The sequence below is a fragment of the Plectropomus leopardus genome, chromosome 3 (assembly GCF_008729295.1).
Source record: "Plectropomus leopardus isolate mb chromosome 3, YSFRI_Pleo_2.0, whole genome shotgun sequence".
NCBI lineage: Eukaryota > Metazoa > Chordata > Actinopteri > Perciformes > Serranidae > Plectropomus > Plectropomus leopardus.
The window spans coordinates 10,605,625-10,618,161 of record NC_056465.1 but is presented as its reverse complement, the minus strand read 5'-3'; the positions used below and the strand labels follow the sequence as shown (position 1 = coordinate 10,618,161).

Genomic DNA, 12,537 nt, shown 5'->3' with positions numbered 1-12,537 from the left:
TCACTGAGTCTAACCGAATGTTTGTCTTAAATTTGATCAAATTTCTTCAAGGTTTTCTTGAGGTATATCACCTCCACAAAAATGAGAGGAATGCAAGGTCACAGTGACCTTGACAATTTGACCATCAAAATTTAATCAGCTCATCCTTAAGTCTACTTGACTGTTTGTGCCAAATCTGAAAAAATTCCTTCAAGGTATCCTAGTGATATTGCATTCACAAGAATGAGACAGATGAGGTCACAGGGGCCTTGACCTTTGACCTACTTCCACCAAAATCTAACCACTTCACCACTGAGTACAAGTTAATATTTACATCAAATTTGAAGAAATTCCCTTGAGGCATTCAAGAGATTTCGCGTTCACAAGAATGCGCTGGACATACATAAATAAAGATGGGCAGGGGCATAAAAACATACAATGAAGCAGTTTCATGTTACAAATCAGTGTTTTCAACATGTTTGGCTAGTCACAGAGGGACTACAAACTACAGGGGCTGATGCAAAAACACAAATGCCCCTTTGTATGAAGCCAGTGTTTGGGTTGTCTGTTCTGGCTACTGTACTAACATGGCGACGCAACTTGGCGATCTCCATCGACAGGGACCCACTCTCTATGTAGATATGTATGGTTCATTCTAAGATAACAAATAAAAAATCTTATTTTCAGGTGATTTTCCACAGAAAAACATACTTATTATTTTACATTCCATTTCTGCATATATATCTCCCTGAATCCTAAACACTGGACCTTTAACTTGTGAATGATTGTGAGAGTTAATTAAAAATGATCAGTTCACCTTGCAAATTTAAAAAAAAATAAATTCGAATGAGGTGGTTAACAAAATCTGGGATATGAATATCACTGCATGAAATGTATTGGAGTATTGTTTGTGTTTCTGGTTTTGTTTCGGTTTTTTGTAAAATCTCAATTTATTTGTGTATAAGCTGACAATATGCCAAGTAAAAAGGGGGATGTATAACAAGCCGAAGCTTCAGCCTTCACCTTTCTTTTTTTCCATTTTGTTTTTCCTTTGAATTTACTGCCTTATTATTTATTCTTTATTATGTGCATTCCTTTTAGAAATGTGTTAATAAGGACAGAAATTAATGTCTTTTAACAGAATGTTAATGCACATTTTGAGTTTACTGCAGTGGTGCTGTTGGAAACACTAAGGCTTTTAGAGCACGCTTTGAGAGTGTGTGTTGCTGAGTTACAGCTGTCTCTACAAGCACAATACTAAAAACCACAGTCCTGACACTGTGATACCACTGTGAGTCAGAGCTTGCCCTCAATACATTCTGCTGCAAAACTTTCTTCTGTTCCCCCGGCTGGCTGTTGATCATGTTTATTCTGCCGCCGGTTGATATTTTATTTACTGCTGCAGTGACCTGGTGTCACTGGTGCTGTTGTATCCGTGCTGTTCTGTCCCATCAAACTGCCGCTTCATTGTGTTAGTGAATGAGACTCCTACAGCTCCTGAAGCCACAATATAAAAACCAGATGTGAACACTGCGTTCTTTCAGTTGTTTTTGGACTCAACTCGTAGCTGCATTAAATATATTTATACAAATGGTTTCAAGCAACCAATAAGAGAGAAGAACTTAGCTCAGAGGTTCTCGGCTAACAGCAGCTCTGAGTATGATTCAAAAACATCCACAGCACATTGAGAGTCTGTTAGAACCACTTGCCATGACAAAACGTAACTTCTCAGAATTTCCCTACATATTATTGCAGATGTGGTATGAATAATTGTGTCTCCAAGTGGATGATTCCTAATGATTCTTTGAGTTTCTGTGAAGCCACATGGTTGGGATAAAACTTACAATCATTCCTGTTTCCACTTGGATGAAACCTGATGTTTTTTGTTGACCCCCTGACCTTTACTCTATAGTGCCACCATCAGGACATTTTTTTTAGCCACAATGCCAGCTTGGCTCTAAATCTGGAAATGCTCAGCAGTCAGTCCGACACTTTTGTCCACACTGAAATATCTAAAAAGAAAAAAGTAGATGGTGCCTTTATGAAGCAGACTCAGAGAACCTCAGTATTAGCGTGCATCTGTTTAACTCCTAAACAATGCACCCTTAAACATTTCTTCAGCTTTCTTATTGCACCACCTTCAGCCCAAAATAACTCATAATCTAATATGCAGATGGCCATGGCATTTCCTGAGCACATTCATGCTCCCCAAAGGAGGAACCCTTTTGGACTAATTATGAGTCTTAGAAGAAAAACTTGCCCTTACATTGTTTTTTTCAAACCAATATTTCCACATCGCGGGCTATAATGGACATCACAGCTTCTAGCAGCTGCTAACAGAACTTTATATATTTAACCTTGACAAGTCAAAGAAATTATGAATTATGCGGTGAGTAGTTGAAGAAGCATTTCACAGCTGGAAAGATTTTTGGCTGTCTATGTAGTAGAAATATGCAAATACTTTTGAAATTGGTGCTACATGATCATAGGAAAAAACAGAAAAAGGACTGTGGCATTCCCTTTTGCTCAAGAGGTAAAGAACCTTCTACTGCCAGAATGTAAGCTAAAACATGTTCCTGAAAACATTTGAAGCAACACGGTGACAGATTCTTGGTTTATATTGAATCAGCAATGCTTAGTTTTACCATTTGATCTCAGTTTTTTCCACCTCCGGGTTGGGGGTTTTGGTCTGTCTCTTGATATCTCTTTGTGTCTGCAGTGGCGGCATGCCTGGCGGGCAATACAAAACTGTGGAAGTACAGCCTGTAGTCTATGCAACAGCCCAGAGAGCCAGCAAAACTCTGCCAAATGACAAATTTTACATAATACCTCCAGAGTTTTACTGGTTTCCTGGAGGGGAAACAGGGATATCTACATTAGAATTTCAGTAGCTGTTTCAATAATTAACATGTTTGGGACAACTGTTTATGTAGCTTTTTACAACTTACAAACTTTTACAAACTTTACAAAAACATGATGTTTTTTGGCCACACAATATGGCACAATGCCACAGCCCACTGGCCACAGTTGTCATTTAATGAGTATCACCTGCTATTTGACTAAAATCAACCCTGATTCTCCTTGAAGTTTAGCATTTTCCCAGTTTCAGCCCAACAGCTGCCCCACCCCCCCGTTAAAACACATCCTAAGGTTGCCTAGGTGAGGATTGGCCTGCCCAAATCCCTAAGTAAAACACATCTAAACTTTATTAAGTGTCAGTTCAGTTGTTCCTTTATGCAATAATATGGCAGTCCAGACTCAGATTGGGATAGTTTCCTGTTATGTGGTTTGGATCTTGTTAAACTACTTTTTGAAACTAGTTTTACTTTGAAAAGCTTAAAAATTGAGATTAGCTAAGCTGATAAAACTCAAGACCATATATTTGAAATTGGTTTTACTGGCAACATGTTTCCAAAAAGTGCAACATTTTTGTACCTAACTGAAACTGTAGGGAGGCAGTCTGGTCTGGAGTACTTTGGCACCAGGTTTGTGACCTGCGTCTAATGCATGCTTAGTTAATCATCCCCTCTGACAAGACAAGTAAAAAAAGCTAAAAGAGGGAACATCAAAATGAATAATGGAGTGATACTGAAATGGTTAAGTTAAACTATGAAGCAGTCTGAGTAAGAGTTGCACTTTACTAAACCTTACCCCTTCTGCAGCATGACTACTTCTTCTCTTCTCAGTCCGAGCAAACTTCTACCACAAACATTCCCCCTGAAACCTTTTAAAAGGTGTCCTAATGTCTCCTTCCCTCTATTATATTTCCACTCTTTCTCCTCCTCCTTTCTTTTTGCACTGTCATGTGCTCCGCTGCCTTTCTTCTTGTTTTTGCTCCTGTGATGTGGAATGAAGAATTTATCCTTAAATGCCCTCGGTTCAATAACTACATTATACAATGTGTTAGATTCTCTCTAGTCTCTCTTGTCCTTCTCTCTCTGACAATAACACAACCAGTGTAACATCTCAGACTGGCTTGTTAAAACAAGAGGGATTATCAGTGTCCTAAAATCCATAACCCTGTGTTTGTAGGCTAATCCATCGATAATGTAAATGATAGAAAATCAAGCTAAGTAATGGTTTGTTAAGTGAAATGTTAAATCTGATTTTTTTTATCCCAGTGGCAATGCAACATATCAGCTTGTTGATGTCAAACAAAGGAGAGCAATCTACCAAATATCTTTTTTTGCTATTAGAGCATTAAATGTCATTGTTGAACAGTGTGTAAAAAGGTAATGTGAGCAAAAAGGTCAACGTCAGTTGTCATCACAGATCCTTAAGAATAAACTTCTCTAAAGTCTCTCTAGTTACCCAGAAAAGATCTTTAACTGTTGTTCTTAGACACCTTGAAACACGGATGTGAGCATGACAAGTGTGCAGGAAACCCAGTATCTCGATTCGAACTCTAACCACAACTGACAACATAAAGATGAGCAGTGAGGACCCTCATACACAGAGCGCAACATCTGATCAGTGACGGGAAGAGAAAGAGGGGCTTACAGACGCAATGAGTGAATGATGAGAATCTCACTGTTAAAGATATACTATACAAGATTTTCCTACAAAAACAACAACAAAAAACAAAAGTAATCCCTCTCAATCATCACGTATAATCCACTCAAAGTCTTTGCCATGTATTTATATGAGACCCTGCCCTGTGCCTGCATTTTCTTACTAACTTCTTATTTTTCTATGTTCTGGGTGTTCCTGGGCACAGCATGCAAGTAAGGTCAGGACTTTATAAAAAAGATAATGGCCAGATGCTAAACCATAAGCAGCTTGCATCCAAAAGGAAGCTGCAAAATTTACGGGCACAGCGCCAAATCTACAATTACATTACATGATGTCCAAGTGAAGTTGACCATTGACCTTTTGGATATAAAATATTATCAGTTCATCATTTAAATCTAGTAAGCATTTCTGTGATTTTTTTTCATAATTGACATATGAATTCTTGAGTAATGGCCAAAGACATAAAAGGTTACAGTGACCAGAAAGTTCTAACCAGTTCATCCTTGAGTCCAAATGCAAATATAACGAGTCAAAACACCACACGGAAAAAGCATGTTAATCAGCGGTTGGCTTTTACTTTCACTTTTGCCGGCCATGCTATATGCAAACACTGACCGAAAATTCCTGCTCACCGTCAAAATCAACAAGAACAAACACGAACATCGCAGTAAGACTGCCTTACATGACTGAACTACTAGAACATCTAGCCAAAGTTTGTAAATCAAAAGAAGTCTGCACTCCTCACAAACCATTCAACACCTTAAGATCTCTGCTGGTCCACCCTAAAGACAGGACCCCCCTGAGAGGAGGACTGAAGTGGTGTATGATATCATTATGTCATCACATGTAACAGCTGTTGAGAACATTACATGAGTGAAACAGCCAAGGACGCTGGAAAAGAGACTGAGGAGGCTGTCATATCAGGGAACCAGACCTGGATCTGAGTACATTTGACCCCCGAGTCCTGTTTATTTGATTAGTATGAGCAATGTGTACCGGACACAAGGACAGATTGATGAAGCATGCCCAGGTCCACCTGAAAAGGTGGTCTTGACTATGGATCATATGTACTTGGGTGCAGTTCACATCAGGTGTGAAAAACAACTGTAATAAATCACAGACGTGGACTGCCATTTAACACAAGTACCAGTTGGTGAGCAGAGTTGCAAAGGCATTTCTCAACGCCTCCAGTTTTTGCATATGAGCACAGCACAGTCCAGTCTTATCCTCTAAAGGGCATTATGTGATAAGGTAGGAAGGCAGGCGAGAGAGTTGTTCTTGACAACGGGCCTCATGCAGCAACACTCTCTTAAATGTCTCTTATATTTTCTCTTACATTTCTGGTAAGAGAAAATATAATAGAAGTCAACTCCAGATGCACCAAACTTTCTAAACTATCCAAATCTGCTCATATTTAGGTATGCTCAAATATGAATCCTCAACATGATCAAAAGTCCCATATTAGCACAGGTAACACCCCCTTGACACTAGACTCTGGCACATGCCAAAGACTGGACAAATGCCACCAAAGAAAGGCTGTAAGAAGAAAAACTTAAACATTTGTGAAACTGATGTAGTCCTACTTTTAAATAAACTTAAATAAATGAATGTGATTTTCCAGGGAGCCAGTTCTAGTGCTATAGGAAAATCCCAAACCAAGCAATGTCAGAATCAGTGTAAGCAGCAGAAAGACTTCAGATCCTTTCCTTAAGGAGAAGCACTAAAACCACATTACAAAAATACTCTGTTACAGGTAAAAAGTATTAGTAAAAAGTAAAAAAAAATAGCTGAAACAAATAGTTGCAAATTCATTTTCTAATTTATCAGCTAACTGTGTCAGCTGCACTTGTATATTTTCATACAGTTTGTGCACAAACATCTTAATTTTTAAAGCAACTAATAAACAAATAATTGTAGTAATTAATAAAGTGAAAAAAATGAAATATTTAAAGTGTAGTGGAGTAGAAGTGGAAAGTGGCATGAGATTAAAATACTAAAGTAATGTAAAAGTTCCTCAGATTTGTACTGAATTAGGCCTACGGTGCTTGAGTAAATGTACTTAGTTATATTCCACCTGAAATTTAATAATCCAGTTATTATAATTGCTGTAAAACGTTATCAAAATTTGCTGAAATAATATTCAAGCATGTTTTAAATATTCCCGAAGCATCAAACTTATTTTTCCTTGTGCTCGACAACAATTTGTGGACTGTGAAAGAGAAAATAAGAACAAATCATGGATACGAACAAAAGTAAGAAAATTTGTTCGTATATTGTTTCTTGTATGAGGCCCATTGTCTCTAAAATATAAACCATAGTAGACATAATGCAAAGGTCGACTCCATTGTGAGCTTGAGATCCTTTTACTGGCACTCTTTTCTACACTGTGGAAGGTGTAAGCACCGTATGAATCAACTGCACCTAATATGAAAAAGCAGTGAATGAACACCAAAAGAAGACAAAATCACCAGTGTGAACCCCAGAGCGAAACCAGTCACAGCATCCACTTACAGAAGGTCAAAGGTTGTGGACCAGGAGTCAGTGGAAGACCAATCCACAATAGACGGGGATTGAAATCCCCTACCCACCCCCACGATGAAAAGTGTTGTACATTTTTTGCCTTTTTTGTTCCGCAAAGGAAAGTTATTTTTAAGGAGGAAAGTTGGAAGAGGAGAAGAGAGATCAGATGATGAGGAGAGTGTTTGGGAAAATGAGAGAGGAAGGGAGAGCAGGGGCGAGAAGGAGGAGAAATGAAGGCAGGAGTTGAGATTAAGGAAAGGAAAAAGAGGAGGGAGAAGGAGCTGTTATGGAAGCCCTCACTGTAGTAATCGTAGACACACTCATAGCCACTGCAGAGAGGCGCTGCTGATCGGGCTTGAGCTTGTATGGGTGCAGTACAGTATTAGAAATAACAATGTTTACTGTATTTGATTAAAATAAGATGTGGCGAAATGATCTTTTACATGAGGCCAACATGGCAGTTTCTGTAATCATATCAGGTATAATCACCTTTGTTAAGCCCTTCATAGATCATCTGAATTTCTCCAGCAGTTCTATCCTGGTTTTAGTCGATAGGCAGTTTCACAACATTGACACCAGATAATGAGACAACAGTGTGGTCACTGCAGATGGGAGCGCACACACCACCACAGCGTTTTTGGGTAGCTGGGTGTGTCTGGTCTTTTCACTTTCAAATCAACAAAATATTTTGCTGGCATCTTTGTTCCATCAAACTCTGTTAATTACATATCAAAACACCAAAAGTTCATTAATTGAAGGAATGATCCTTTCTCTCATTAATGCTGTCATATTTATATAAGGTATAAAAAAGCATGGTCAGAACCACACAATTCTCACTCAACATGAAATATAAAAAATGTTGAGGTGTAGAGGAGTGATGCAGTAAATGGCAATTGTGAGTATTTATAGCATAGTTTTGTCTAAAACAGCACAGCATCTTCTCACTTTTCTTGTAGAAACTCAGCTGTGTTAGCTTCCTCACAGTTAGCCTGGTTAGAAAATCAGATCTAGGTCTTCCATCACTGTTTCTCTTGTCTGAGAGATGCAGCCGAGCTAAAAATAGCGTGGGAACCCACATCAACACTCACACTACTGACACACACCCACAGTCTACCACTCAGTGTGTGAAAGGCAGAAAAATTATATGTTATTATTTTTCAAAACAGAAATGTATAGAAAGTATTAAATTAATGCAGCTGGAAGAATAATACAAGTATGAAGAAAAATGCTTCACTTCCATTCATCTAACTTATCATTTTCTAACAAGAGGAAACTGTCTCTCACTTCCCCCCATGAAAATCTGTCTTTTTACTAATTACATGCTGCATGTATCTGTACTACATACAGTATACTTGTGGGATAGCTGTGCATGCTGTGAATATTTCACGTATAGGGGAATGGGAGACTCCAGGGAATCCAACTCATTAATTTATTTGTGGCAACCTGCCACGATTAAAACATCTGCCACCACATTTCAATTTAATATTTCTGGAGCTAGACCATTCAGTAGGAATATAAGTTGTTTGGGTGTTAATTGCACCACACTCTGGGTACAGATGGAGCAACAGGAAGTCAGAAGCAGGGAAAGTGGAACTTAATCAGTCATTGCGCATAGACTGTATAAATAACGGATGGAGCTATCATGACGTCACCTAGTGCTTTGTGGACTGCCATTTTGAAGCCTCAAGTTTGGCATTTTGGCTGTTGCCACCTTTTTGGAGCCAGAAATAACCAAATCTGGGCAAGGCTGGAGTTGTGAAGGTGCATGGGATGTGACCTGTGGTCTTTGATTAAACTCACAGACTGTTGCTATGCTCGCAGACAGCCTGTCACTCAAGCAGCCCCAACCTTAAATATGCATAACTTTGTTTAATTTAGAGAGGGCACAGAGAATGACAAAAAAGGAACACACACACACACACACACACTCACACACACACACATTGTCAGCTACAGACACACATATTCTAAAAACTTTGGGAGATATGTAAATAAACACACTGTGGTGATACCACATGAACAGTACAAGAAACAATCTCTACCATCTAACGCAGGAAGACCAACCAACAACCATCTAGTTTTTCACACCCCAGCTGATGCACATTTTACTATGGAAATGAGGGACATGGTCAACTGCCAATGGGTTCTCCTGCAGACACATCCTATCTGTTCTGCAGTCAGTTTTCTGCTCTGCTTATTTCAGCTGAAAGCTTCAGGTAACCTTAATGTGTAAAGCTATATCATGAAGTAACACCATCTCACTTAGCTTCGACAATTCAAGCATCTATTGATGTGGTGAGTCTAACACAGTCAGTATGTTTCTCCTACTGGATCTAAATTCACAAACGAAGGAGTAGATGGATACGACATTTTAATGTTGCACAAGATGAAAGTTTGTGTTGGTCCATACCTCTCTCTTGTACATAGTAAGCGAGGTAGAGGTCAAGCTCTTTGACAGAGACAGAGATGTGTCTTGGCTGGACACAGAGGACTGGATTGGAGCACTGGCCTCCCTTCACCAGCCGCTCTCCATCTGTGCTTTCCAAAGGGATTCCTTTAAACAGGATGACCATCACCAGGTCCAACCTCCAAACCTTGGAAAAGACAAAACCCAATATTAAATGACTGTAAACAACAGGAATTTATGTCTAGAGAAGGTGAGTGTAACAATACACCATGTGTTTTTACTGCTCCAGTGCTCAGTCAGTGTTCATTTGATTTATATATTACAGAACACTGTGTAGACTTAAAAAAAAATTGGGAAACAACAAAAACAAATGTTTTTACTATAAGATGAGGTCACTTTATATGTAAGGTCAAGATGGAGTAACACATTCTTCCTTTATAAACTCCAGTTTTTGTGGGAAATGGTGTACATATTGTTTTTGTGTGTGCACATCTTTCCTTCATAACAAAACCACTTTCATCGTGTGATGGAGACTCAGAGGGGGACTGTTGCTCAGGCAGCCGTGTGAAACAGGACAAACTTAAACATCAAAATCCACGTTAATCATCATCATTAATGGTTCATGCTTTCCGTACACACACCATAACTGCAAACAACGTTCTAAATATTTTCATTAGTTACCATAAAGTGTGTGTTCAGATGACTTTGTGAACTAGAGAGTGTGTGCAGAACTAAACCATAAATCTGTACTAAGCCATGACAGTCAAGATGTCTTATTTGATTTCAACAAGTAGTAGCTGCCAGTGTGTGATGTTGAATGTGAATTCCATTATACTGTCAAGTAATTTTAGCAGTTGACCAGGCAGTTGACTGTCATTTAGCATGCACAATAATGTTAAGGTAGATGCTACTACAGGTTAGTGAGAAATTATCTATGGAAAGATAATCACTTATCAGTTTGTTTATCTAAACGAATTTCTCCTATTAGATACATGGCTGATGTGAAATATCAAAAAAGACAACTCTGTCACAGAGACATGTACGGAAGCCCTGAGAGAAATCCTGGTCATCTATTTTCTGCTTCTGATCTAAGTTATTTTTCTCCCCTGTGTTTATGACTTAAGTACAAATGAAAAAAGGGGGTTTGCAAGAATAATCTTTCTAAGTTCCTTGAAAACAATCATCTGTCAACTATGTGGGAAAAGTGAAAAAAGTTCTGACAGGATATTTTTTATGTTTTCTTTTTCATCTGTGATACAGATCTGTTTTTCACCTGTTTCAACAAATTTTAGTAAGTAACATATCATAGCAGTCCTGGCAAAACTCCTTTTTTTAACCCAGCAAAACGTTTTCTCCCACTTTTCTAATTTCACAGAAAAAATAAATAAACAAATAAATATTGATCTTAAAAAGGTTATCCTGGTAAAACCTTTTTTCTCACTTGTTCTTAACTCATAAACTCAGGAGAAAAAGCAATTTAGATCAGACGTAGAAAATAGATCACAAAAATTAAATTCTCACTTGCCTCTCAGGGCTTCCGTAGCCATAACTGCATATTGGAAATGGTACCTTTGTGACAAACTACTGGAACTGAACATGCACTTTTAGTTTACCTTGTCAGCTTGTCGGAGACAGTCTATGCGTCTCATTTTGCCTTTCTGGTCAGGGTTTGACAGGACACAACATGCAGCCTTTTTCCCAGTGATTGACAGGACAAAGTCTTCTCTGCATTCAGGTCTGATGTCCTTTCTTAACTTGGCCAAAAGGCGGCTGGCCCACTTTTGTTTCACCTGGGAACAAAGTGATATTGTAAAGGGAATTAGGGAGTCAGTTAATGTATCGAATAATGTATTATTAATGTAATGTAAAAAAAAATAAAATGCCTTCGGTTAGTTTAATTATCACAACTAACTGAATTTAACTGAATTTGTAAAGCAAAATAAAAAATATTAATTTCTACCGTCCCACCTCTGCCTTCTCGCCTAGGAGTTCGTCTTTAACAGCTCTCTCTTCTTCTTTAGTCATCCTTTTCTCATGTTTTTTGAAGTACTTCCTTTTCCTGGCCTGGAGGTTGAACCATGTGTAGGCAAAGGCACGGACCTGGGGCAGCAGAGCCTCAATGAACGGATGGAACTCATCCTACGTGACAGACAGACACATGAACGTAAATACACACACACACACACGTACACACAAGTATCAGTAACCAAAGCAACTTTTATCACAAGGTCATCAGTTTCGATTTGTAGCAGGAGGTCTACTCTCTCCGCAGTATACAAGACATGTTTCAGCTTTTAGTCATCCGTACGAAAGTGCAGATACACTTCAGTGGTAATCAATACATGTTTCAGTTGCTCTTTGAGCACGAGAGCAGGTTGTTGGGTTGCGAGGTTTCCACCTGTCAAAGTATAACAACTCCATCCTACAGGCCATAAAGTTCTTCAACACTTGAGTTCTCAAGTTTAGCACTAAGATTTTACTGCCTGTTTACAAGCTGCTTAACCATCACTTATACACATTTATGAGCACTATTTGTTTATATCCTGGCCTGTCCATAACCAGTTCTCATTACGCATACATTTTACCAAAATTTCTGCACAACCTGTCTACATTACAGTTTATTCATTTTATTATTATTGTACACCTGTCTACCACGGTATTTTATTCTCTTATTTCTCTTTTTTTACATATTATATAGCATTGTTTGAGGGAGCCAGAGAACAATAATTCAATTGCCAATGACTGCTTTGCTGTAATTCATGTGCATATGACAATAAAGAATGTGCACTAGATGTATAACTGCTCAGACATGAGTGCTGTTTGGCAATAATGTAAATAGTTATGTTCTATATCCCCCTTAACCCAAACTGACAATGAATGCACCTGCTAACAAGTACTATGTGTGTATCAAAGCCTGATTTATCCTCTCCCTCTGTGCAACAGAACTCCACTAAAAACACATCAATGAGCCACGGCGTTGCACTGGGTGGCATTTTCCTTCATTATCGTGAGCACACACACTGTACCTTGTTCTGACTCAATCAAATTTTGGTCTTTTCACAAGATTTGCTGACAGTAAGAAAAATATAGAATAACACTAGTTATTTCCCTTAAGACGA

The 12,537-nt window shown here is 38.5% G+C and overlaps 1 protein-coding gene across 2 annotated transcripts in view; it reads right to left on the bottom strand.

Moving 5' to 3' along the window:
• nfic (nuclear factor I/C) overlaps positions 1 to 12,537 on the bottom strand; it is a 45,652-nt gene that overhangs the window by 24,606 nt on the left and 8,509 nt on the right. For both annotated transcript variants that reach the window (XM_042514345.1, XM_042514350.1), the window contains exons 2-4: positions 11,387 to 11,557; positions 11,032 to 11,208; positions 9,422 to 9,605 (exon numbers count right to left, since the gene is read on the bottom strand). In XM_042514345.1, the coding sequence (XP_042370279.1) occupies positions 9,422 to 9,605; positions 11,032 to 11,208; positions 11,387 to 11,557 (532 nt within the window). The remainder of the gene's footprint in view (positions 1 to 9,421; positions 9,606 to 11,031; positions 11,209 to 11,386; positions 11,558 to 12,537) is intronic.